The sequence below is a fragment of the Podarcis erhardii genome, assembly GCF_964252035.2.
Source record: "Podarcis erhardii genome assembly, chromosome: 4".
In the NCBI taxonomy this organism is placed as follows: domain Eukaryota; kingdom Metazoa; phylum Chordata; class Lepidosauria; order Squamata; family Lacertidae; genus Podarcis; species Podarcis erhardii.
Window position 1 is genome coordinate 60,795,383 of NC_138508.1, and position 27,151 is coordinate 60,822,533.

The following is a 27,151-nucleotide window of genomic DNA, read 5'->3' on the forward strand; positions in this document are numbered from 1 at the left end:
AATTGTGGGATAGCAATGTATAAGACAACTGACGTTTCCAAGATGCGTATAGTCTGGCCAATTTTAAAATTTGGTTACTAACCTATAGGGTCCTAACAACCAAGTTTTCTGACAGAACACCTGAAGCCAAGTGATCGGAGAGAAGACCTTCTCTGTCATGAAAAGGAGTTGCTGGGCTCAGGGGTGCAGTGGCAGGCTGAGATGGATGAGGAGGGGAAACAGGAAGATGACATGGGAGGGGGCTGAGACCAGGGAACATAGGCTAGAAGAGGTGCTTCCCCCTCCTATGATATGGTTGCCCCAGCTGGGGAAGCAGGACTCCCATCTTCCCCCTTCCCTCATGGGGAGCAACAGGATCCAGGGAGAGTTTCACTGCACCACTAAGAGCAGAGGAGGCAGGGGCAGAAAGAGAGGACACAGCCTGGTCTCCCAAGACCTAGAAGTGCTCCTGTTGCTAAGCAACAGTTTCAGCCTCCTTGGTGCAGTGGCTGGCAATCACTGATGCAGGCGCAGAGGAAGGGGGGTGCGGTGGGTGTGGTCCACCCCGGGTGTCACCACTGAGGGGTGTGACAAAACGCCGGGTGGCACTCACCGTGGGGCCTGGTTGTAAGAATCAATGAACTAATTTAATAAACTTAAGTACTTAGGTTTTAAAGCACTCTTAAGAGAAAAACAACAAACCACTGTATGTATGAAGTGGGCTGAGAGACATTTGTATTACAGACCCTAATTGTATTCTTATTTCATTGTAGGCTTATCCATACTTACCTTTCCTCTGCTCTTTATGGGCATAGTCTGCAATGTTAAGCTCTGTATCTGAGCCCCCTTTATTTTTGTTCTGGAGTTTTCCCCACAAAAACCCACTCATTAATGCTCAATCAGGGCAAATGTCAATCAGCACAAAACTCGAACTGACATTTGCTCCAATTCAGCTTTATAGAGCTGGCTTTTGTGGTGAAAGTTTGGGGTAAAAACAACAACACTATGCTTAGACATTGAAAGAGCAGAGCAAAAGGTAAGTGTCCTTCCATAAGCCCTGTGTCTCACTAACTCACTTTTATCCTTTTCTTTCCCTTTCCTCACTCTAGCTCTGCTGCTGCTTTTTAGCACAGGAAATACACAAGATTTACAAGGCAGCAAAACAAACTAGGTTAGTTTGGCTTTGCATTCTTGGAAATCCGCTCAGCATTATACAATCAAAAGCCTGTTTGGCTGAAGTAGCAGCATTTATGTAAAGAATTTAAGGTATTTTTCTCTCTTCAGCATATATGACAGGGTAAAGAAGATCTTGCATGATGAGCATATAAATAAATGCAACTCAAAAATAAATATTGAACAGCAAAAGCCTAAAGCTTTAGGCTAAATCCTTTCATTTGTGTTTGTGGGTACATATCGCTGCCAAGTAAAGTGTTGGACTCTGCAGCCTTGGTTAATCATACCCAGTATCCTAAGAGGGTGCAGCAAAATCTGCTCAGAGCCATGCTGCCACCACCTTTACCAACATGAAATTTATACTCACCTCATGGCGAAACACAAACCCTGAAATGCCAGCCACAAGCTCAGCCAGGAAGACCAGAGACAAGAACATAGCATACTGAAATACAAGAGGAAATGAAGAATGGAACAGATTACTCACACTGCAGAGGGTTTCCTCCTATTTGGATGCATTACAATCCAGGGAATTCAATAAATACTGCATCTACACAAAGTGCAATTCGACAAATAGTTTTAGGAGAATGTCAAGAATGTTGCTCAGCAAAAAACTGGGTGCCAAATTATCCCGCTGTTTCCCTTTTCCTCAAAATTGCAATTGCAAAACAGGTGGGGGGAAAGGGAGAAGAGGAATCTTCAACGGAGGCTGGGAAAACTTATTATTGTGGTAAACCCAATTTGTTTCAGGTATGAAACATGTCTAGACAGCTTGGTTACATGCTTTACTGAAAAGGGCTTAATGCCAAACTTAACAATGGGGGTGTAAAATCTGGACTTGGGTGGGCAGGCATGCCCCAGGGCTTAAAGCAGTTTTTCCCCATAGCATGTATTTATTTTGGTAATCAGAGTTCACCCTAAGAAAGCTAATGACAGTTACTAAATCTGAGCCCATGTCAATAAGTTAAAATGCTATACAGGCTTGGCCTGAAAATATAATCTTATATGTGTCTACTAAGAAGTACTTAGGTAAATGTGCACAACAGACTTTGCCAACCTGGTGCCCTCCAGATGTTTTGGACTAAACTCCCATCACCCTGGAGGGCACCAGCCTGAAGGCTGGAATATAGAATTGCAGCCTGCAGCTTCATTTTTTTTATTATTCAAAAACAGTACAAAAAGGGTAGATAACACAGGTTCCAGCCCTAGCTATAAAAACTGGCGGTGGGGATAGTAATGCTTATCTTATGAGGTGTTGTAAACATGAAAAAAAGGAAACCAGCTCTTGTCAATTGCCCTAAGTCTTAGAGAGATTGCTGACTTGAAATTGTCCTGCCTTGTTATTTTTACGGTCTTTATTGTTTCATGATGTGTTCTGCTGTTTTACTGATTTTATTGATTTGGCACTTTTAATTGGATGTTAAATTGTGAGTTTTTGGGGAGAGGGCAGGGACAAAGCTGTTTTTCTCTGAAATTATAAGGCAGGATGACAATAGTTTAAAACAGAAAAGTGTAGAGGGATGTAGTGGGTTCTAAATCAAAGGAATTGGGATGATTTCATGCCGAGATGGATCTTGCTGAACTCTGTGCTACTCATCAACTGCACTCAGCACAGTTAGGATCTACACATGCCTCATTTCAGAAAGGCTAGAGAAGGGCATGATTCAGCTTAGGCACCACTCAAAATCATTACTTAGGTAGGATGCAATTTTTTTTAAGTCCTCGTGAAAATTCATCAGCATTTTAGTACACATTTATCCTAACGCACATATTTTTTGCAAGCAACTTTTCCTAGCATAATGCTTTTGTATGTAAATTTTACTAACGTATGCATTTTTGTTCCCACTTCCCTCTAACATACATATCTTTGGACACACTTTTTTGGTTTGAGAAATGCAGAATTTGGCACACATTCTGAAGGGTTGCTGCGTTCTGGTCCCCACAGGAGGTATGAATTAGGTAGGAGGAGGAATCACATGCATGAAAATGCAGACAAACTGAATTTCTCCACCATCTCTAATTCAATGGCATTCAAAACACAAGGTAGGTCTTTAAGAAGGACTTTAAAAAGCACAATTAAACCAGGAGCTCAAGAACAGAAACAAATTCCACTAGGATCAATGGGGCTTGCTTTGACATGATGGCAGCAATCTCCTGGGCCCCACAGAAACGCGATGTGTGCACGCTCAGGGCTTTCTGCTGAGAGCTTCCCCAGGCAGCAGCTGCCAGCTGGCTCACGGGTAGTTTGATACTCTGCTTGCTCAAGCAAGCTAGCTGGGAGCTGCTGCCAGGGAAAGCTCTGCAAAAACCCACCAGGATGTGCCTATTGATCCTTTCCATGTGGACCTCCGGACTGCAGCCAAAAGGCTTATGAATTAGCATAAATCCAAGTTAACCCAAGGACACACATTTGAGTGTGCTTGTCGTTTCCCCCTCATCATAGCTATCTTATTGTCATTTGCACACATGACATTTCCCTAGTCTATACTTGAATATCTAGGTGAAAGAGAATATTCTAATTTTTAAAAAAATCTCTTCTGCTTTCTTCTAGTTCACATTAACTTCATTTATATATGCACGAAAATATTGTGGGGCTCAAGGCACTTTTGGCATTGTTTAAAAGGCTGGCGGTCTTTTAAAACTATGTGCTTGTTCAACACAGTTCTTTCTTCCAACTCCACTCATAGCTCATTTAAAATTCAAATTTGGAAAAACTTTGGGATAGTATTCATCCACAATTGATGACATCATTATTTTAGGGGGGGGGGCAGGTATTATGTTGGGGGGCCAGAAGCAAGTTATCTGTGATGCAATTGGTCAGTTAGTTACGTATTTCTATTTATTTACTTGATTTAGGAGGGTGACAGCTGGGGATTATTTATTTCAGTGCCGATAACATTAAAATATCTCCCTGCAAAGAAACCAGCCAGTCAGGAACATGACTAGGTTTAGAGTCCTTTTTCTAATACTCTGCCTTTCCAGAGGCAAAAGTTTTTCTTGCATTGTAGAGAATTTAAACACGAAACCTCACACTTAAATTCTGACGTTCCAAAGGACTGTGGCACATGATGCTGTTGTTTTGAATGTGTGGCTCAACTCTAAATTATGGGATTATTCCTGTATGTCACTCCCAAGACGTCATACCAGGAGTGACAGATTTCCCATATGGATCTCTTTTTAGTAATTATACTCCCTTGCTCTGCGTGTGCCCGTGTGTGGCTGAAACCTGCTTGGCATCTGTTTACACGTAACAAGAGAAAATGGCCACTTTACCAATTTCTAGCACTCCAGCAGCACCAAGTTATTTGGCTGGATACTCACCAGCTTCAGCATCCATGGGCTGCCACGACATGTGGCAAAGCAGCCAAACAAGCCAAAGACGATAATCGTGGTACCCGTCCCAATGAGGACATAAGGGGCATTAGTGGAGTTTTCAGCAATGAGAGATATATATGTGCCTAAAGTCAGCTTCCCCCAGACACCAACAGCGAGAAGGATAACACCAGTTATCTGGAAAGTAAGAAGCAGAAAGTCAAGGTCAGAGTTTATAAGGATCAAAATATGGTAATACTGAACACACAGACATTTTTAAGTGTAGCAGAACTGCTGTTGCAGCAACAATTTTTTTATATATAAAAAATAGGTTTTTATTAGTTCCACAGAAGCTTAGAATACAAAATATTCCTTCTCCGTTTTGAGGTCTGTGGCAAGCAGAACCAAAAGCCATAGCAAATAACCAGCAACCCACTCATGCCATTTTAGGGAACAAAGCATCCAGTGTACTTAACAGGGCCTTGCACCAAATTCTTTTGACCTATCTTTTCTTATGCTTTCTCTGCCATGTAGAAATGCTGCTGATACAATTCAAAAGAAAACTCAAAAGATGCATTTAATCCAAAATGAGTTTTACATTCACAATGGGGGCTGATATTAAACAATGCCTGTTTAAATTTCAAGTATCATGATCTCCTAACCTACAAGATCAGAAGCTCAATCTTTGGACCTTTCTTTAGAAGTGTGGGAAAGAAGCTGTAGGGCTCTCAAAATCCAGGAAGATTTGTTTCTATGCCACATATTATCCACATAGCCTGAGCACAACGCCATTGTTCATGTCAACCGTTACAGCATTGACACTGAAATACTGCGTGCTTTGTATTCCTGCTGGTGCAGAGATGGATGCTGTAATCCAGAGGCACATATGTGTTCTTTGCTGACATCTAGTGGACACAGTAAGCTGAGCCATTTGTGCATGTGAATACGGACAACTTCTCACAGGTGTTATATCTGAAATCTGCAAAAACGTATTTTCCCCCTCTGCATTAACATGTTTGGAACCCAGGATGCACAGGCAAAATAGATATTTGCATCGTTTTGGGGTGCAGAACTTAAGGTTGGCAAGTCCAGTTAAGTGTATATTTTTAAGAACAGACTAAAGTAAATAAATAACATGGTAACATGTAAAACATGCATTCATTAAGTACTTTTAAAACATGCTACGGAAACAGCTTCCCACACTCCTTTTTCTCAGAAGCCACTTATTACTACCCATTTAAAAATGCTCGGTCTCACTGCATCCTTGGTTTGGAAAAATAAAGGCGCTGTAGAATAAAATATTTTAAGGAAATAAAGACCACATAACAGATGACAGCCAGCAATATACTGATTCTAAAGAACTTGTTTATTAGTTCTTAACAAGCCTTTACTTACTTAAATGTAAAAAAGACATTTCATAATTGTGAGGGAAAGCGAAGAACTAATGTTGCCACCAGAGGAAGAAGCAAAGAATACCAGTTCTTCAGTCCAAGACAATGAAAATGTTTCAAACTGTTCAGTGACTATTTAATTCAGTGTAAAAAACGTGTTGCAGTCTTCTTCCCATTTATACTCAAATAACAATTCTGTAATCACATTCTTAAGGGCTCCTCTCTCCATCTTGTTCCATCTTGTTCCCAGATCCACCAAGTTTATTTTTACGAGGGGGAGAGGTAGTGGTCAGGGAGAGCACAGGAGACAGGATATTTCTGATCCTTGTGCTTAAAATAGAGAGCAACCCTATCAGCAGACCTTGATTCTGGTAGGGTTAATGGCTGAGCTTTCCCTTCAACCTTCTTCATCTCTATTCCCTCATCAACAGATGCTAGGAAAGAGGCCCTCTTGACATAGGAGACATTGACCTGATTACTTTAGCCTGATCTCAATCATGGCGTCAAGTCTAATTTTGCTTCCAAACTGATCCATGTGCCATGCTCAACAGAACAAAGCAGACTGGTGCATGTACGTATCTACACCATGTGATGGAAAACAGATATCCAAGTATAAATCATTTTAACTTGAATCTTGTCTTTTCATTATCCTGTAAACCCTTCCTGGTTCAACTTTTTTTAAAAAAAAATTATTCTCCTATATGACTAAGATGCTGGTGAATACTGAGGGTAAAGCCAATACTGGTTCTTACTTGCCCAAAATGTAATTATTTGGATGGTACAATAATGTGTGAGCTGCTTGGTAACTGAACCTTGATAATATGTGTACTTAATTTTAACGTTCCAAAAACATGTATAATTTGAACATGACATGTTGCCTGAAAATTAAAACCGTGAAACTAATTTCAGGGTGGCAGGAAAAACGTTTGTTTTAAAACCTTTTCCGCTGTGTAGATTATTTCTTTTAAATATTTATGTTATGAAATGCATTTTTATTTAGGAAAAATAGAAACAATATGACCACTAGGGGATTCAATGCCTTTCATTGGACATTACTGTACGGCTGCATTTTGGGTGGGGCTTACATTCCGGGGGTGGCAATGGGTACCGTATATGCAAAAACGGGTTTATTCATGCCACTGCCTTGGAAGGTCCCCATGTGAGCATCTTTACATTTCCAGAGCTGTGTGATGAGCGGGCCTTGCCCCCCAAGCAAGGCAGAGAGATTTTGTACTTTCAACGTGTGTTGAAATTGCACGTCTAAGTTGCGATCATACTGTACAATTCTGGGTAACTACCAGCATGGCAAGATCACAGACATGTTTCTTCTTTAGGCTTAGGCTAATTTCCCCATACCTGAAGACTGAATAACGGTAAGCCATATGAACCAAGGCTTGATCCTTGTATGGGACAGCTGCATATGCCTGCATTGCAGGAGGGTGGACTAGATGATCCTCAGGGTCCCTTCTAACTCTACAGTTCTATGATTCTATGAGGGGTTAAGTGGTTTGGTTTGGTTTTTGCAAATAAATAAAAGGTTCTGTTTTTTGCTACCATTAAAATACACCATATATCAGATTTTTTAAAATTTTATAATGCAACATTCACCCCTTCCCTCCACATTATGTTGCATCAACAGTATACTGAGTGCAGTTTTCAAAAGAAAAAAAGAGGGGTTTCATACAGAATTTCTCCTTGGTACAATTACTTCTCTTGAGATACATTCAGTTCATATGATGCCTCAGGCATCACTTCTGATTATACAGGTAAACAGAAGCGCAAGACTCTGCTAGCTCAGTATGGTCTGGAAAGATATCTCTCCAGTGATACACATCATTGGAGAGGGCCGAAAGAGAGGAATTGCCAATGAGAGTATTATATACTAATGGTGAACTCAATTCTCCAATTGCTGGTCCTCATGTAGCCAAAATGTCACCATTAGCTCGCAAGAGGGAAGTACAGTATAGGACATCTTGAGGGGGTGGGTAAGGTTTGCAAGTGTACGAAAAAAGCTTTGGGGGGGGCTACTAAAAATGGTGTGGGGGAGAGAGAAACAGCCCAGTGAGCATTCAGTATGCTAAGTGGGAATGGAATAGAGCAGGCATCCCCAAACTTGGCCCTCCAGCTGTTTTGGGACTACAACTCCCATCATTCCTAGCTTACAGGACCAGTGATCAGGGATGATGAGAATTGTAGTCCCAAAACAGCTGGAGGGCCAAGTTTGGGGATGCATGGAATAGAGTGTCCTGTTTTGTTTTGTTTTGTTTTGAAATGATATTTATTAAGATTTCCCAAAAAAAAGGTTACAAAAATGAAAAAAAAATAGAAAAGAAAAAGAAACAAGAAATACAGAATACAGAAAAAATAAAAACAGTTAAAAGAGACAGAGTTGAATGTGGTTAAAAAAGTAAAATACCTAGGGGTAAATTTAACAGCAAAAAATTTGAGTTTATTTAAGGACAACTATGAGAAATGTTGGTCAGAAATTAAGAGAGATCTAGAAAGTTGGACAAGACTGAAACTTTCCTTGTTAGGCCGAATTGCTGCTATTAAGATGAATGTATTGCCAAAAATGTTGTTTTTGTTTCAAACTTTGCAAGTTGTGGACAAAACAGAGTGCTTTCGGAAGTGGCAGAGAGATATTTCTAGATTTGTCTGGCAGGGCAAAAAGCCCAGAATTAAGTTTAAGATATTAACTGACGCGAAAGAAAGAGGGGGCTTTGCCCTGCCAGACTTAAGGCTGTATTATGAATCAGCAGCTTTCTGCTGGTTGAAAGATTGGCTGCTTCTCGAGGACACTGATGTATTAGATTTGGAAGGTTTTGACAATGCGTTTGGCTGGCATGCATATTTATGGTATGACAAGGTTAAGATTAACAAGAATTTCAAGAACCATATTGTCAGAAAAGCAGTGTTTAATGTCTGGACAAAATACAAAGACTTATTGGAAAATAAAACTCCAAGGTGGCTTTCACCATTGGAAGCTAAGGCCCGGAAAAGACTCAATATGGAGGCCAAATGGCCGAAGTATTGGGAAATATTAGAAAAAGATGGAGATAATTGGAAATTGCAGAGTCAGGAGAAAATGAAAGACAAAGTGAGAGATTGGCTACATTATGCTCAGATTAAAGAAGTTTTTAAACTTGATAAAAAGCTAGGATTCCAGGTGGAAAAATCAAAGCTAGAGACGGAATTGTTAGAGCCTAAGACTAAAGTACTTTCAAAAATGTATAACTTGCTGCTGAAGTGGAATACACAAGATGAAAAGGTCAAATCGGCTATGATAAAGTGGGCACAGGACATTGGATATAACAGCAGTTTCTTGAAGATGGACTTCTGGCAAGCGATGGGCTGCACCTCACAACGGTTGGGCGGAATGTTTTTGCCAAAAATCTCAGAAACCTCATCAGGAGGGCTTTAAACTGACTAATGTGGGGGAGGGAGACAGTGCTCCTGAAGGTAGGAGTCCAAATGTCATAGACCGAATGGAGCAAACAGCACGCAGACCTAGTGATGGGAGGAAAAAATCCTTAAATAAGAGACACGGGGGAATGATTAATGGACTTCAATGTCTGTACACTAATGCGCAAAGCATGGGTAATAAACAAGATGAGCTTGAGCTCTTGGTACAGCAAACTAAATATGACATAATAGGCATCACTGAAACCTGGTGGGATAAGTCCCACGACTGGAATGTAATAATGGAGGGATACAATCTATTTCAGAGAAACAGACCAGACAAGAAAGGAGGAGGAGTGGCGTTATATGTCAAGGATGTGTATACCTGTGAAGAGATCCAAGATTTAGAACCTCAAAGCCAAAGTGAGAGCATTTGGGTCAAAATTAAGGGAGAGAAGAATAACAGGGACCTCATTGTGGGAGTTTACTATAGATCCCCAAGCCAAACGGAGGACATAGATGATGCCTTCCTGGAACAGATGGCCAAGCATGCAAAAGGAAGGGAGATAGTAGTAATGGGGGACTTCAATTACCCGGATATTTGCTGGATGTCAAACTCAGCCAAGAGCATAAGGTCAAACAGATTCCTCACTGGCCTTGCAGAAAACTTCATTGTCCAGAAAGTGGGAGAAGCAACAAGAGGAACAGCCATTTTAGATCTGGTCCTAACCAATGTCGATGACCTGGTAAGTGGGGTAGAAGTGGAAGGATCATTAGGCGCGAGTGATCATGCTCTCCTGAAGTTTACTATATGCGGAAAGGAGCAGCCAAGCATACTAGGACTCAATTTCTTGACTTTAAGAAAGCCGACTTCATAAAACTTAGGGAAGTGCTGGGTGAGATCCCATGGACAGTAATACTAAAAGGAAAGGGAGTTCATGATGGCTGGGAGTTTGTTAAGAGGGAGATAGTAAAAGCACAACTTCAGGCAATACCAATGAGACGGAAACATGGAAGGTGCCTAAAGAAGCCAGGGTGGCTATCTAAAGAACTCTTAACTGAGTTAAGATTAAAAAAGGATGTGTACAAAAAATGGAAAAGGGGGGAAACCACCAAAGAGGAATTCAAACAAATAGCCAGCACGTGTAGACACAAAGTCAGAAAAGCTAAAGCACAGAATGAACTCAGGCTTGCTAGAGAGGTTAAAAGCAACAAAAAAGGCTTTTATGGGTATGTTCGTAGCAAAAGGAAGAACAAAGAAATAGTGGGGTCGCTCAGAGGAGAAGATGGTGAAATGCAAACAGGGGATACAGAAAGGGCTGAACTCCTCAATGCCTTCTTTGCCTCAGTCTTCTCCGATAAAGAAAACAATGCCCGACCTGAAGAATTTGGAGCAAATGATTCAGCAGAGGAAACACAGCCCAGAATAACTAAGGAGATAGTACAAGAATACTTGGCTAGTTTAGATGTATTCAAGTCTCCAGGGCCAGATGAACTGCATCCAAGAGTATTAAAAGAACTGGCAGATGTGATCTCAGAACCACTGGCACTCATCTTTGAGAATTCCTGGAGAACAGGCGAAGTCCCGGCAGACTGGAGGAGGGCAAATGTTGTCCCTATTTTCAAAAAGGGGAAAAGAGAGGACCCAAATAATTACCGCCCAGTCAGTCTGACATCAATACCAGGGAAGATTCTGGAGCAGATCATTAAGCAAACAGTCTGTGAGCACCTAGAAAGGAATGCTGTGATCACCAATAGTCAGCATGGATTTCTGAAAAATAAGTCATGTCAGACTAACCTGATCTCGTTTTTTGACAGAATTACAAGCCTGGTAGATGAAGGGAACGCAGTGGATGTAGCCTACCTTGATTTCAGCAAGGCATTTGACAAGGTGCCCCATGATATTCTTGTAAAGAAGCTGGTAAAATGCGGTCTTGACTATGCTACCACTCAGTGGATTTGTAACTGGCTGACTGACCGAACCCAAAGGGTGCTCATCAATGGTTCCTCTTCATCCTGGAGAAGAGTGACTAGTGGGGTGCCACAGGGTTCTGTCTTGGGCCTGGTCTTATTCAACATCTTTATCAACGACTTGGATGATGGACTCAAGGGCATCCTGATCAAATTTGCAGATGACACCAAACTGGGAGGGGTGGCTAACACCCCAGAGGACAGGATCACACTTCAAAACGACCTTGACAGATTAGAGAACTGGGCCAAAACAAACAAGATGAATTTTAATAGGGAGAAATGTAAAGTATTGCACTTGGGCAAAAAAAATGAGAGGCACAAATACAAGATGGGTGACACCTGGCTTGAGAGCAGTACATGGGAAAAGGATCTAGGAGTCTTGGTTGACCACAAACTTGACATGAGCCAACAGTGTGACGCGGCAGCTAAAAAAGCCAATGCAATTCTGGGCTGCATCAATAGGAGTATAGCATCTAGATCAAGGGAAGTAACAGTGCCACTGTATTCTGCTCTGGTCAGACCTCACCTGGAGTACTGTGTCCAGTTCTGGGCACCACAGTTCAAGAAGGACACTGACAAACTGGAACGTGTCCAGAGGAGGGCAACCAAAATGGTCAAAGGCCTGGAAACGATGCCTTATGAGGAACGGCTAAGGGAGCTGGGCATGTTTAGCCTGGAGAAGAGGAGGTTAAGGGGTGATATGATAGCCATGTTCAAATATATAAAAGGATGTCACATAGAGGAAGGAGAAAGGTTGTTTTCTGCTGCTCCAGAGAAGCGGACACGGAGCAATGGATCCAAACTACAAGAAAGAAGATTCCACCTAAACATTAGGAAGAACTTCCTCACAGTGAGAGCTGTTCGACAGTGGAATTTGCTGCCAAGGAGTGTGGTGGAGTCTCCTTCTTTGGAGGTCTTTAAGCAGAGGCTTGATGACCATATGTCAGGAGTACTCTGATGGCGTTTCCTGCTTGGCAGGGGGTTGGACTCGATGGCCCTTGTGGTCTCTTCCAACTCTATGATTCTATGATTCTATGATTCTATGATTATGTTTGAAGACTGGGAGAGGTTGTGGACTACTGGGCTGAAGTTTACTGCATGTAATGCTTTGAAAGAAAATTTTATGAAAATGATATATAGATGGTATCTGACCCCAGTCAAACTTGCAAAAATATACCACTTGTCTGATAACAAATGTTGGAAGTGTAAGGAAAATGAAGGAACATTCTTTCACCTCTGGTGGACCTGCCCTAGAGTGAAGGCTTTCTGGGAAATGATATATAATGAGTTGAAAAAGGTATTTAAGTATACCTTCCCTAAGAAACCAGAGGCCTTTCTTTTGGGCATTGTCGGCCAGAAAGTGTTAAAGAAGGATCGAACATTTTTTATGTATGCAACAACAGCAGCACGGATACTTGTCGCCAGGCATTGGAAAACACAAGATCTACCCATGCTGGAAAAGTGGCAGATGCAACTGATAGACTATATGGAACTGGCTGAGATGACCGGCAGAATCCGAGACCTGGGAGAGGAGACGGTGGAAGAAGATTGGAAGAAATTTAAGATTTATCTACAAAAATATTGTAAATTGTATGAATGTTAAGAAGGATGCTAGAGTATAAACAACTGGGCACCATTGAGTTTAAGGAAGTGAATTATGAAGATAAGATAAATTTAAGAAATGATAAAAATTTTGGAATATGTTGGTTATATCTAAACTTTTTAAGATTTGAACAAAACGATAGTCAAAATTTGAGATATAACATTGGAAAATTAGCGATGAAGATTAAAAATAAGGGGTTAAATTTGCTGAATAAAACTATAACCAGGAACGCAGGAGCGGGAGATGTGAGGGAGTCCAAAGAAATGAAAAGATCTATGTTAAGAGATGTGATATTGTATTGTTTTATTGATATTCTGATTTAAACAAAAAATTGTTAATAAAAAATATTTTTTAAAAAAACAGTTAAAAATAAATCCCTCTTTCTATATCTTACAATTCATTTACTTGTTTCCATGACTTCCTCACACCTCCCTTTTTTGTATTCCTGTTCGAATAGTTAATTCAGCAAATCCTTTCCCTCTTTGTTTTATCTTAGTTCTTTATATTAACATATAGCATTATATTTTCATATATTATCCATCCATTTTTACATATTCCTTTTTAACCTTATTACTAAAACCACTTCGTTCATTCCGACATCATTTTAACATTCATTAATTTTACAATGTTTCTGTAAATAGTCTTTAAATTTCTTCCAATCTTCTTCCACCAGCTCTTCTCCCTGGTCTCGGATTCTGCCAGTCACTTCCGCCAGTTCCATATAGTCCATTACTTTCATCTGCCATTCTTCCAGGGTGGGTAGATCTTGTGTCTTCCAATACTTTGCAATTAGTATTCTTGCTGCTGTTGTGGCATACATGAAGAAAGTTCTATCCTTCTTTAACACCAATTGGCCGACCATGCCCAGGAGAAAGGCCTCTGGTTTCTTCAGAAAGGTATATTTAAATACCTTTTTCATTTCATTATATATCATCTCCCAGAAAGCCTTAATCCTTGGGCACATCCACCAAAGGTGAAAGAATGTACCTTCATTGTCTTGACATTTCCAACATTTATTATCAGGCAAATGGTAGATTTTTGCAAACTTGACTGGCGTCATGTACCACCTGTATATCATTTTCATAATATTCTCTCTTAAGGCATTACATGCCGTGAATTTCATACCTGTGGTCCACAACTGTTCCCAGTTAGCTAACATTATGTTATGTCCCACATCTTGTGCCCATTTAATCATAGCAGATTTAACCGTTTCATCCTGAGTATTCCATTTCAACAGCAAGTTATACATTCTTGATAATATCTTAGTTTTGGGTTCTAACAGTTCTGTTTCCAATTTTGATTTTTCCACCTGGAAGCCAATTTTCTTGTCCAAGTTGTAAGCCTCCCTTATTTGAAAATAATGAAGCCAATCTCGCACTTTGTCTTTTAATCTCTCAAAACTCTGCAATTTCAATTTGTCACCCTCCTGTTCCAAAATCTCCCAATATTTCGGCCATTTGGCCTCCATATTGAGCTTTTTTTGAATCTTTGCTTCCATCGGTGATAACCACCTTGGGGTTTTATTTTCAAATAAATCTTTATATCTTATCCAGACATTAAACAATGCTCTTCTGACAATATGGTTTTTAAATGCTTTATGTCCTTTGACCTTGTCATACTACAGATATGCATGCCACCCAAATACATTATTGAAACCTTCTAAATCCAAAATATCTGTGTTCTCAAGAAGCAGGCATTCTTTCAGCCAGCAAAATGCTGCTGATTCATAATAGAGTTTAAGGTCTGGCAGGGCAAATCCACCTCTTTCCCTTGCATCAGTTAATATTTTAAATTTTATTCTGGGCTTCTTGCCCTGCCAGACAAATCTAGAAATATCTCTCTGCCACTTCTTGTAACAATCCATTTTGTCCAGAATTTGCAATGATTGAAACAAAAATAACATTCTTGGCAATACATTCATCTTTATAACAGCAATTTGACCAAACAAGGAAAGCTTCAGATTTGACCATATTTCAAGATCCTTTTTCACTTCTAACCAACATTTCTCATAGTTGTCTTTAAATAAGTTTAAGTTCTTAGCGGTCATGTTAACCCCCAGGTATTTTACTTTCTTAACCAGTGTTAAACCTGTCTCCTTCTGAAACCTCTCTTTCTCAATCGGTGTTAAATTTTTCTCAAGAACCTTAGTTTTTGACTTATTCAGCTTAAATCCTGCCACTTGACCAAATTCCTGAATCAATTCCAATACTCTTTTAGTACTAGATTCTGGCTCCTGTAATGTCAGTACTAAATCATCTGCAAAAGCTTTCAATTTGTACTGTTTGGCTCCGACCTGTATGCCTTTAATCAGATGGTCCCTTCTGATCATATTTAGCAAAACCTCCAGGACCGAAATAAAAAGCAATGGGGCCCTCCAACTGTTTTGGGACTACAACTTCCATCATTCCTAGCTAACAGGACCAGTGATCAGGGATGATGAGAACTGTAGTCCCAAAACAGCTGGAGGGCCAAGTTTGGGGATGCATGGAATAGAGTATCCTGGAAGGCAGCATAGCTTGGTGGCTGGGAGTATTCCATACTGTAACGTTTTGTTGCAGGTCCCACTTGTCTTGTTTGCTTATGATCTGACGTTCAGAAAGGTAGCATAGAAATAAATCTCTCTTCCACCCAAATGAAACATGAAGGGTATACATCTGTGGCATATCCAGGTGCCATGTTTTGCAGTCCAGCTCTCTGGACAGGAGCACTGATTACTGCAATCCAAACGGGGATCATGCTGATCCGATGCTACTGAAGGACTAGTGGAATCAGCATAGAGCAGAACAGCCAGCATATTTTCTCAGGACTGCACTCAGCATGTGCTGGAGGGAGGCATCTATCACCTTCCTGTTAAACAACAGCATCACTGGTAATGACTTCACAAGTACCAATAAAGACTTTCCACTTATTCAGGCAGAGACCATGTGTTTCAAATGAAATTTTATGCAGTGGGCATATGCTTTAATGGTGTTTCAGTGGGCTGAAAGGAATTTTAATGAAGCCTTGTATACTTGCAGGTTTTGTGCACATTCCTTGACAAAGGGAAGGCCAGAGCTGAGGACTCTGCAACATAATGAACAAATGATCTCAGACTGGGGAGTGTGGGATAAGAGCAACAAGCAGATGAGCTAAGCTTCACTGGCCTGGGGCAGTGTCATGCTGGCTGCAGAAAGGGGCAGCCGTGGGCTAACAACAGTCCAGCATCTCAATCAGGATGTGCAAGATGGCCATAAATCAAAAAGAGGTTATGATGACTACCCTAGTGTTAAACTAAGATGGAGCGGCTGATTGCCGTGGGGCAGCCACCCAATAAATCTGGCTCAGCCTCATTTCAATACCCTTCTTTTGGCATCCATTTGTCATATTCACTGCATTTGCTCTGCTAACAAGGCTCATCTTCTTTGCTACATTTTAATCAGCATTTCTTCTGCAACACACAAAGGTAATGGCTTATAATATAAAGCACAGGGCTGCAAGCATTTCTGCTCACTCTCTGATCCTGCAGGTTGATAAGGACATGTGTCAGGACAGTACATGTTTGCCAATTTATTTCTACTTTGGACAAGGCGTTTTGCCATGACAATGTAGGTTTAAATTCTAAAATCTCCTGGCTGGGGTGAGTCAAGGGCAATCTGCAGTAATTAAAAATGAATCATAACATGCATGTAATTGGGACTTCAAAAACTGAGTTTCGAGATGTTTTATTTTGGTATGAAAAGCAGGTATTGCAGTACATGTCGCTGTTTATGTAACAATAAGTTTCGAAAAACATAATCGGGAGCCATTTTACCTTGTGATTTTTAATTTTTATTTCAATGTCGTTCTCTGTTTTATTTACCCTGCCTTGTGCAAAACTTACAACACTTGATCACTTTGTATTGTTGCAAACTCCTCTGGTATGAAATCAACATCAGGTGATCCACCTCCCACTACCCAAGCACATTGCTTGGAAGTAAGGACTCTAAAATCAATGAAATTTAAATACATTTAAAAAATATATCTTGGATCACATCTAACAGTGCAATCCTGCCATATACATGCTTATTTCAAAGTAAGTCCCACTGTGTTCAATGGCACATTCTCAGTTGAGTTTAAATAGGACTACAGTGTTACATATCTAAAACCTCATTCCAGTGTAAAATATTCTATTCAGGAGTATTTTATAGATTTGCAGTGACACTAGTGATTTTGGCATCTTCTTTTAATAGATACTATAATTATGAGGAACATATAAGAGCTCTGATAAGTGAAATGGTAACATAAGGCTGGAGAACTGCATTGCCAAATTCTCAGAGTTGTACATTTCAGTGGATGACTGTGTTTTGGTTTGCATATTGTTTCAGGAAGTGTGAATTAGATAAATTTACCTTCAGATTCTAACAGAACCAAATTTCTCCCCCATCCCTACTAAAGAGACTGTTGGGGTATGAACAAGATCTCAACTTTCTTTCTCTGATTTATCACAAGGTACCTTATCAAATCGCTTTATGCTGCATTTCAGGGGCGAAACCAGACAGATAAGATATTCACCACACACACACTGCGTCATTTCAGTAGTACGAGTGATTCAGCAGCACACTGCAGTAGGTTAGGCTGAGAGGTGGCCATTCAGCAAAACTCAGTATCTGACCTTGGGCAAGCAGGAATGTGAACCTGGGTGGCCTCACTCTACTACTCTCCCATACTAGCTTTGATTTTAAAAGGGCATATAACAGCAAAAGCAAGTAGTTTAAGCTATCTCTAAATCCAAATAAAACTATGGCACTGTGTGTGTGTGTGTGTGTGTGTGTGTGTGTGTGTGTTTCCCCAAACCAAATGGATCAGAGGTGGCCTGCTCTTGGTGGGGGTTACACTGCCTCTGAAGGAGCAGGTATGTAGCTTGGGGACACTTCTGGATCCGTTGCTGTCGCTAGAGGCTCAGGTGGCTTCAGTGGCACAGAGTGCCTTCCATCAGCTTTGGCTGGTGACCCAGCAAAGCCCCTATCTAGACATGGATAGCCTAACTTCTGTTGTCTATTCTCTGGTAACCTCTAGGTTAGATTACTGCAACACGTTATACATGGGGCTGCCTCTGAAGACAGCTTGTAAATGTTGGCTGGTGCAGAATTTGGCAGCCAGGTTGCTCACTAGGGCAGGACGGCTTGAGCATATTGCATAGATCCTGCTCCAACTGCAGTGGCATCCAATTAGTTCCTGGGCCAGCTTCAAAGTGCTGATTTTGACTTATAAAGCCCTAAATGGTTTAGGACCGTGATACCCCAGGACCGCTTCTCCCCATATGAACCAACCTGGACCCCACAATAATCATCTGAGCCCTTTCTTTGTGTGCCTCCTCCACGAGAGGTCCAGAGAGTGGCAACATGAGAACAGGCCCTTTTTTGGAGTGGCTCTCTAGCTGTGGAATGCTCACCAGAGTTTGGTTACCAGATGTCCCTGTTTCCTGGGGACAGTTCCCGGATTTACAAAGCAGTCCCCATACAAAATCTGTTGAAGTTGTGCTTGATTTTCTGGGTGCTCCACTGAATCATTTGGTGCCAGCCTTCACATAAAGTAGCATTATGCATTAGCTGAACTACAAAGCCCATTCAGCTTCTGCCCTCTCGTGGCAGGTTCTCAAGTATGATGCAGAATTAACTGCAATATTTAAAATAATAAGATATGCCGCTTTAAATATTGCTGGTGGTAAGAATCAACAGGTTATACCTACAAAAATGAATTAACTTATTTTGCTGAAAATGAGGGCCATACTTTCCAAGACTCTGTCAGAAAACTATGACTATATAATTCCTTGATTCCCTCCTCCTTTGTTCACCTCCTACTCTTCACAAGCAGCTTTAAAAGGAAGTCACTTGATAGAATGTCATGGGAAAAGCTTTTCCAGTTGCTCGAACGTGATACAACCTATGCGTAAAACATTAAAAAGCCAGAGAGAGAGAGAGAGAGAGAGAGAGAGAGAGAGAGAGAGAATGGCATTTGGCAACTGTGGAAAGAAAGGCCTCTGCTACGCCTTCCAATTTTTCACAGCTGTATTTCTTTTCTTTCATTAGTTCCATAGATATTGGTTGTCAGTATTACTGGGAACACCCTTTTCCCTCAGTCTGCAGCACAGCACAAAAATGCTGGCAATAGGCCACATCTGCAAACAAATAGCTGATGCCTTTATTTGATCAGGAAGCAATAGTGCCAGCAGGCATCTAATCACAGGTTAAACGCTCCAGGTCAAGGGAGCAGAAAAGTAAAGTAATGGGAAGCCAGTTGGCTATATTAAGAGGGGGAACTACTGTCCCCTTAACACATAACATTTGACCTGAAACTACAATGGAATCGAGAAAGCACCTCTATAAAATGAATGCAAACCACATTTTAAGAATAACGTGCCTGAAACTAAATGCTATATCATCAATGTGTGCTCCAACTCTGTGTTTCCAGAAATAATGGAAATGCAGGGACAGATTAGAGGAAAGCTAAGGGTAGCATGATGATAGTTCAGTTGGCAAAGCATAACTCTTAATCTCAGGGTCATGGGTTTGAGCCTCACATTGGAGAAAAAGATTCCTGCATTGCAGTGGGTTGGATTAGATAATCCTCGTGGTCCCTTCCAACTCTACAATTCTATGATTCTATGAACTCATTTCAGACTTTAGTGCCTACTTGGGGTGGGGGGGGGACCTATTTAAAACTGTCCAGCAGGAAAGCATGTACAAGGAGAAAAGTGGCAGTGGGGAAAGGGTTAAGCACCCCTCCCATCTACCAGTGTAAGTTGTGCCCACATAAACATGACAACTGCAGAACAGGTTCCTTGTGGCTGCCATGCTTTCCTGGTAACGTGCAGTGGAGTTTTCAAGTTGGCTTGCTTCAAAGGTAGATAAATTCGCGGCTTTTAATCTGAAAGGAGGGAAGTTCCGACATTATATGCAAATATTAGCAGTAGTTACATGTGCCCTGAAAGTTATTAAGCAAAAAGTATCTCCAACATTTACAAAACATCAGAGAGATCAAATTGCTTTGAACGCCTCTGTCACAGGTTCAGACAGGATTATATTTACAACTTGGCTTCCTGGGTAATGGTCCTCTGAAAGCCATCAGGGAAGCCTTATTAAAAGGCTTGCTTCAGAAAGGGAATTCATAAGTAGTGTGTATGGCGGCAGCAGCAGCCTGTGTGGCCGCTTTTATTCTCCCACAGGTGCTGTCCAAAATGTTTTTGTGCTTTTAAAATTATACAAAATCACTGTGCAAAATTATGCAAAGCAGAGATGATACACTTCTGAAATAGAACCACTTCCCACATACAGCTGTACTTATTTAGCATATCAGCAGGAGCCTCAAACACTGGACAGACAGTCATTGCTTGCATTCGAAGCACTGTTGAAATCTAAAGGTGTTCAAAGGGAAGTTGCCCTGCAGCTTCTGCCAATTAAGACAAGGCCAAACTGACTTCCAAGCTGATACTAATGAGAGTTGCCCCACTCCTTTTTTTATTGAATGCCTTCGTTTGATCTCCTACGTTGCTGAAAAATAATAATCTGTCAGAGCGATCACAGGGGTTGAGGGGCGGAAATTAAATGGGATCTATTTAATGGGCCTTTGACCCTGCTCACACAGTTCAACTGAAGTCAAACAGACAAATTCTCAACTCAGCAGAAAACGATACTTTTTATTGGCCTGCCAAGTCACACACAATGGCCAGGGCCCTGAAGCATTTTCAATTATTTCAAATGTTGGCCTCGGTACCCATTTTTTCTATAGTTGTCATGTGAGGAGGCAATAGCTCAGTGATGGAGCGTGGCAGAAAGCACCAGGTTCCATTCCCGGCAACCCCAGTTGAAAAGGTTCTCAAGTAACACTTTTAATCTGTGATATTTTACTGTATTTTTGGTTTCTATGGAAGCCGCCCAGAGTGGCTGGGGAAACCCAGCCAGATGGGCGGGGTACAAATAATAAATTATTATTACTATTATTATTATTATTATTATTATTATTATTATTATTATTATTATTATTATTATTAACAGGAGTGAGAAAGACTTAGGCCTGCAACCACAAGCACACATCCATCAATCTGATTCCCTCTTCTTCCTTCTTTTTCTCTCTCTCCCTTTCCCCTTTTGTTTCTCACCTTCTCTCCCCAGACCACTGCCCCAAATTCTCTCTTTCTTCCCTCCTTCTCCTATCTGGAAAGCAATTAGCCTGACACTGATGCAACCTGCATTTGAAGGTTAACTGCTGCACAGGGGCTGTGATTCGGGAGGTTGGAGGTTTACAGACCCTCCAAGTGTTCCTATTTTCCAGGGACAGTCCTGGATTTACAGAAGCCATCCTGATTTCTGATTTAATCCCAGAATGTCCTGGTTTTGCTTAGGATGCCCCTATTTTCATCAGAGAAATGTTGGAGGGTATGGAGTTACCCTTTCCCTTCTCCAGCTGCAATGCCCCCCCCCCTCACTCTATCACACAGTAACCAGGCATTTAAAAGGCTTCCATTGGCACAAAATGGAAGCTGTGCAGGAAGGGGCAATGATGGAAGAAGCAGAAGGCCATATGGGAGGGGCATCATGGGCTGGCAGTTCCCCATCCCCTGCAGAACAAGCTGTAAACTGACTCCTTTATGACAGCACTTTTTTTTTGTGGAGAACATTTTCCAAGCACTCAACATGTACACTTTTGTACCTAGCAGAATGCTATACTTTCTTCTGAGAGCATGTTAATGGAATGTGTGGTTGCTGTATGGAATGTAGTTGTAGTAGAGTCAATGGCACACCAGTTCCCAATAAGAACAAACAACAGTGGGCTGACAACAACAGCAAACCTTCACTTTTTTTTTTAAAAGGATGGTGAGGGGTATTGGAACAAAGAGTGTTAAAGGTAAATTGTGGACAAGGATCTGATAAAGAAAGAAGTGCTCCAGGCAAATAAAGGGAGCAGGAGAAGGCTAGAAGGAAGAGTCTCTGAGGGAAAGGAAGACTGACATTCACATGCTGATTTGAAGCAACCAGACAAATCTTTGGTTGCAGGCCTCTAGTATTACTATTACTATTACTATTACTATTACTATTACTATTACTATTATTAAACCCCAGATTTAACAACCTATCAGATTTGAGTAAATGAAGACATTAACAACATTAAGCACACTACTATGCTTGCCCAACGTGCGCAGGAAGCATGCCAGCCATATCCAGGCCAGGCATCTGGTCATTTAATACTCTTCATTGTTTGAGCAAGCAGGCAGAGTAGGGATGAGCAATAACTGATTTTCAATATTGTGATATATCACCAGCTAAACATCACAATATGCTGATATCCCACGGTGACTGAAATGAGAATGGAGCTACATAGAGGCATTGACTGGCTTCATGGTTTTTCCTGCATCCGGATTTTTGCCACATCTGCTCTTATGATTCACTGCTCCCTGTTTGAGGCAGGGGAGGACTGAGCCAGCAGAGTTAACAGGGGCTGCAGGAATTGAGAGAAGCATTGGCTGGCTTCACGGTTTTTCCCACATTGTGATTTTTGCATAGCGCGCGCGCACACACACACACACACACACACACACACACAATATTCACAATACATTGCCAGATCAAAACTTATGATACCAATATCATGATATGGACTTCAAATCGGTTTTGGACGATATATCACCCAGCCCTAAGGCAGAGTTTGGGAGGGGTGGTCTGGAGACATTAGGTTTCAGTCCCCCTGCAGCCTCTGTTAGAGCAGGTTGGTTGGGAGCTGTCCATGGTTCTGCATTGTACCTCCCTGTCAGAACCCCAGTGCAGAACAACCAAAGCCAGAAAGATTCACAAGCTTGAGATACAGCAAACTAAATTAACAACTAAATCCAGAATCTCAATAAACTACCAAGGGTGCAGAGTTAAAAGAATAAAAACTGGACTGCAGAGGTCGCTCTTTGGTATTGAATGGGAAGGGAATCAGGTATAGCAGCATGGCTCTGCTGAGACGCTGAAAATAAAATGCAGAATCATATTGGAATATCACCTTCATAATGTTTATGGTGATGATCACAATCTGTTGTCAGCATTAACTATTCAGATGCTTGTCTTCTGAGGTACATAACAGAAAAATACAAGAAATAAAAATGTATAGCTGAAGACTAGGAGTTGCTGCATTAACTGCACAGATTTGAAAACCAAAGGAAATGCACAGGGTCAAAGAAGTCCAGGTTGGGCAGGGGAAGGACAAATACCCACAAAGAATGACAGATCATTGAATCTCAGAGTTGGAATGACAGAGTTGGAATCTCAACTAAAACATCCATGACAGATGCCCATCCAACCTCTGGTTAGAAACCTGCAAAGAAGGAGAGTCCACAACCTCTCAAGAGAATCAGTTCCACTGTTGAACAGCACTTACTGTCAGAAAGTTCCTCCTGATGTTTAGCTGGAATCTCCTTTCCTGTAACTTACCCTCAAGAGCATGAGAAGATAAGCTTTCTTCATCTTCCATATGGCAGCCCTTTGGATATTTAAAAATGGCTGTCATATCTCCTCTTCTCCAGGCTAAGCATACCCTGTTCCCTCAAATGCTCCTCACACGGCTTAGTTTCCAGACCCTTAATCATCTTGGTTGCTCTCCTCTGCACATGATCCAGCTTGTCAACATCCTTCTTAAATTGTGGTCACAGTATTGACACAGTATTCCAGATGTGGTCTGATCAAAGCAGAATAGAGTGGTACTATTACTTCCCTTGATCTGGACACTATACTTCTGTTGATGCTACCTAGACTAGCATTAGCTTTTTTGCTGCTGCATCACACTGTTGACTCATGTTAAGCTTGACCCCTAGATCCTTTTCACATGTACTGCTAGTAAGCCAGGTGTCCCCCATGCTATATTTGTACACCTGGTTATGTACAATGCAGAACCTTACTTTTGTCCCTTTTGAAATTCATTTTGTTAGCTTGTGTCCAGTTCTCTAATTGGTTAAGGTCATTTTGAATTCTGGTTCTGTCTTCTGTGGCATTAGCTACCCCTCCCAGTTTGGTGTCATCCCCTCAATTCCTTCTTCCAAGTTGTTTATAAAGACGTTGAACTACAATGAGCCCAGGACAGAACCCTGCGACACCCCACTTTTTTCCAGCATGATGAAGAACCATTAAAGAGTACTCTTTGGCTTTGGTCAGTCAACCAGCTACAAATCCACCTAACAGTTACTTCATTCAACCCACATTTTACTAGCTTCCTTGCAAGAATATCATGGGGAACTTTGTCAAAAGCCTTACTGAAGTCAAGATACACAATGTTCATAGCATTCCCTGATCCACCAAGTTTGTAATTCAATCAAAAAAAAAGAAAAAAAGAAATGAGATTCATCTGACATAGTTTTGAAAAACCCATGCTGGTCCTTTTTTTCAGTGCTCACAGACCGACTGTTGAATTACCTGTTCTAGGACATTTCAGTGTCAAGCTCACTGGTCAGTAGTTATCTGGGTCTTCTCCCCCTCCCTCTTTTTGTAGTTGAGGACAACATTTGCCAGCCTCCATTCTGCAGGGAACTCACCTGTTCTCCAAGAATTCTTAGAGATTATAGACAGATAGTACATTTTTTCTCATTAAGGGATTACTGAGGCAAGAGGCCACAGTGTTTTATTTTCACAAAAAGTCCACAGTCGCCTTCTCCCACATCCAAACTTCCAATCCAAAGCACCCATTCAGGTATTAGTGAAGCAGGAACTTGGCTATTCATCGACAAACTGCTCCCATAACACTGCACACATTCAGGTTGCTGCAGCTATCAACAAATACCACCAGATGGCAGTTTAAAAAAAGAACTGCATCCTTGTTAGAAATGCTAACATTTTCCCTTTCACATATCTTCCTTGCACTGTTTCAGCTGTTGTTCTTTTAATGATGCAGGCAAACTACAGTGCCATAAGTCTCTTATTGTTGATGATGTTTTAAAGAATACTAATCACCTTAGGAATAATCTGTTCAAAACTTGGAGTATATTTTTGACACATGTGGGCTGAGAACTCAGGAGAATGTTAGCATGACTTTTTACAAACAAAACAAAGTTCAGAATAAATAATACATGTTTTCAGACCCCATCACATTGCCGAACCTATTCTTAAATTATTAGTGTTTGTAATAGTAACTGTTATATTTGCAAACCTGAACACTGTTTTTAAAGGATCACAAAATAATTTTAAATAAAATATCTTTATATCCACATTGTGAGCAATTTGAAGGATTATTTATGTATCATTAATTCATGTATGCCTATCTATATAATTTTATTTGAAAACAATTCCATTTCCATATTTACAAGAATTTATCAAGTATAAAGTCATGCAGATTTATAGGCACAGACATTTAATTTCACCATTTAGCTAAATTACTCTTATTTTGTTATATTCTATTTATCACTTTCATCTTTCCTGCAGTATTTTTAAATCCTTCTTTTAGTCACTATATAGTTTTATTACTCACCCATAATTCAATGTGATCAGTTTAAGTTCCACTAGAGAGGGGCAGGTTCCCTGTATGAATGGAAAACTCAAAGCAGTCCAACTACTATATAGTGTTTGTGAGCAATGCAGTTAATCTTAAAGAAAAGGTAAAACTTATGCTTTGTATTAATGAGATCAGACATTTCTCTTCCCAACAGCCTGCAATAGGATTTAATCTCTCTTGCCTATAGTTCCTTACAACACTGATCCTGCTATATGGCTGCTGTAAATTCCTCAGTTAGTCTTTTGCTTGGTTGATTTTAACATCTCTAGTTAATTGTGATTAAACACAATGTCAATGACCATGTTTAACACTGCAATGTACTTTGTAAGAACGTAACATTTATGTGTGGTTTGAATACAATTCATGATTTATAACATTATCCTTTACTTGTTTACTATGGCAGTAAAACAGGGCCAGAAGTAAAAGCTACTTATCCACTAATAAAAACTTTAGAGTGCATCCAACATTTAGGAAACAGGTTTATCCTTAACAAAAAAGTAAGCTGGTCTACATACCCGATCACTACATATGCTCCAAAAGTATTTAATATGTATTTTCTCACTGACTGTGTTGACACATACAGCAGAACCATGGCTTGGTTTTAGGAGGAACAGCCACTTGAGCTTCCATCAAAGACTAACAGCAGCTTGTTTTGACTCTGAACCTGGCCAAAGTACATAAGTCTTAACTATGGTTAGTGGAAACAAACCAACTTCAAACCAGTTTACAAGGCTTGCTTGATTCCATAACCATACTTAAGATTACTACAGTTAGTAATTTGGCTAAACTGCAAAAGTTTCCAATTTCTTCTGTGTGGGTGCAGTAGCCCATTCTTGTAATGCTAAACCATGCATTAGATTTATTTATGAAGTAGACCACTATGTGTCCTGGAATCGCAGTGATGCACTGAATCACTACCTAATAATAAACCATATCTTCCAAGCAGTTTTCTGAGACAGGACTGTTTTGCTAGCATATGCTGAGTTCCAATATTCTAAGTGATATAATTTGGTAGTAGGTGAGGTTTTTTATGACACACTGAAAATAATGGAAAGAGTTGTTTGCAATAAAAGGTGAAAAGCATGTTTTACATTTGATATACAGTTATACCTCATGTTGCGTCCGCTTCAGGTTGCGTGTTTTCGTCTTGCATCCTGCAGCAACCCAGAAGTACCAGAATGGGTTACTTCCGAGTTTCACCACTCACACATGTGCAGAAGCACCAAATCGCGCCACGCGCTTGCACAGACACGGTGCTTCTAGTTGCGGGCTTTTCACATTATGGACAGGCCTCCAGAACGGATCCCATCCGTAACATGAGGTACCACTGTAAATCTCAAGATTTTTCAGTGAATATGCCAGCCACAGAACTTCATGAGCCATGAGAGCTCTTGTTCAGAGCACTTTTGGCATTACTTTGTGCTTAATTAAAATCAGTTTTCCTGTTCTTATCAGGTGGCCTTGGGCAGGATAGATACTAAAAAATAAATGAATAGCATCTTTTCCATTCCTTATTTCAGTAACACACCAGAACCCTAAAATCCTAAGCACACACAATTAGCCCACTGATTAAAATTAGCCCCTACTATTTAATCAGCTAAAATTTAGTTGATTAATCTATTGATAAATCTTTTAATTCATTAATTATCTCAGTGGGGGGAGATAATTGGGAGAGAGAGAGAATACAGTGCTTCTGAGTGTGGTGCTGAAATCAATCCAGTGTTCTGTATTACAAGGAAGACACTTGACTATTGTTTGCAGTCTTTGCGGGTGCCCTGAAATGACATGGTGAATAATGCTACATTTGCTTTGAGTGTGTGTTCATCTTACACGCATACATATTATGTCTCCA

The 27,151-nt window shown here is 40.6% G+C and overlaps 1 protein-coding gene and 1 long non-coding RNA gene across 2 annotated transcripts in view; one reads left to right on the plus strand and one right to left on the minus strand.

The window, feature by feature from the left end:
* LOC309340249 overlaps positions 1-1,512 on the plus strand; it is a 59,932-nt gene extending 58,420 nt beyond the window's left edge. The window contains exon 4 of the long non-coding RNA XR_014155871.1: positions 1,089-1,512. This is a non-coding gene — a long non-coding RNA (uncharacterized lncRNA). The remainder of the gene's footprint in view (positions 1-1,088) is intronic.
* The window catches only part of TSPAN7 (tetraspanin 7), a 77,479-nt gene that overhangs the window by 13,126 nt on the left and 37,202 nt on the right, over positions 1-27,151 (minus strand). Inside the window, exons 2-3 of the mRNA XM_081858917.1 lie at positions 4,471-4,659; positions 1,520-1,594 (exon numbers count right to left, since the gene is read on the minus strand). Coding sequence (XP_081715043.1) covers positions 1,520-1,594; positions 4,471-4,659 — 264 coding nt within the window. The remainder of the gene's footprint in view (positions 1-1,519; positions 1,595-4,470; positions 4,660-27,151) is intronic.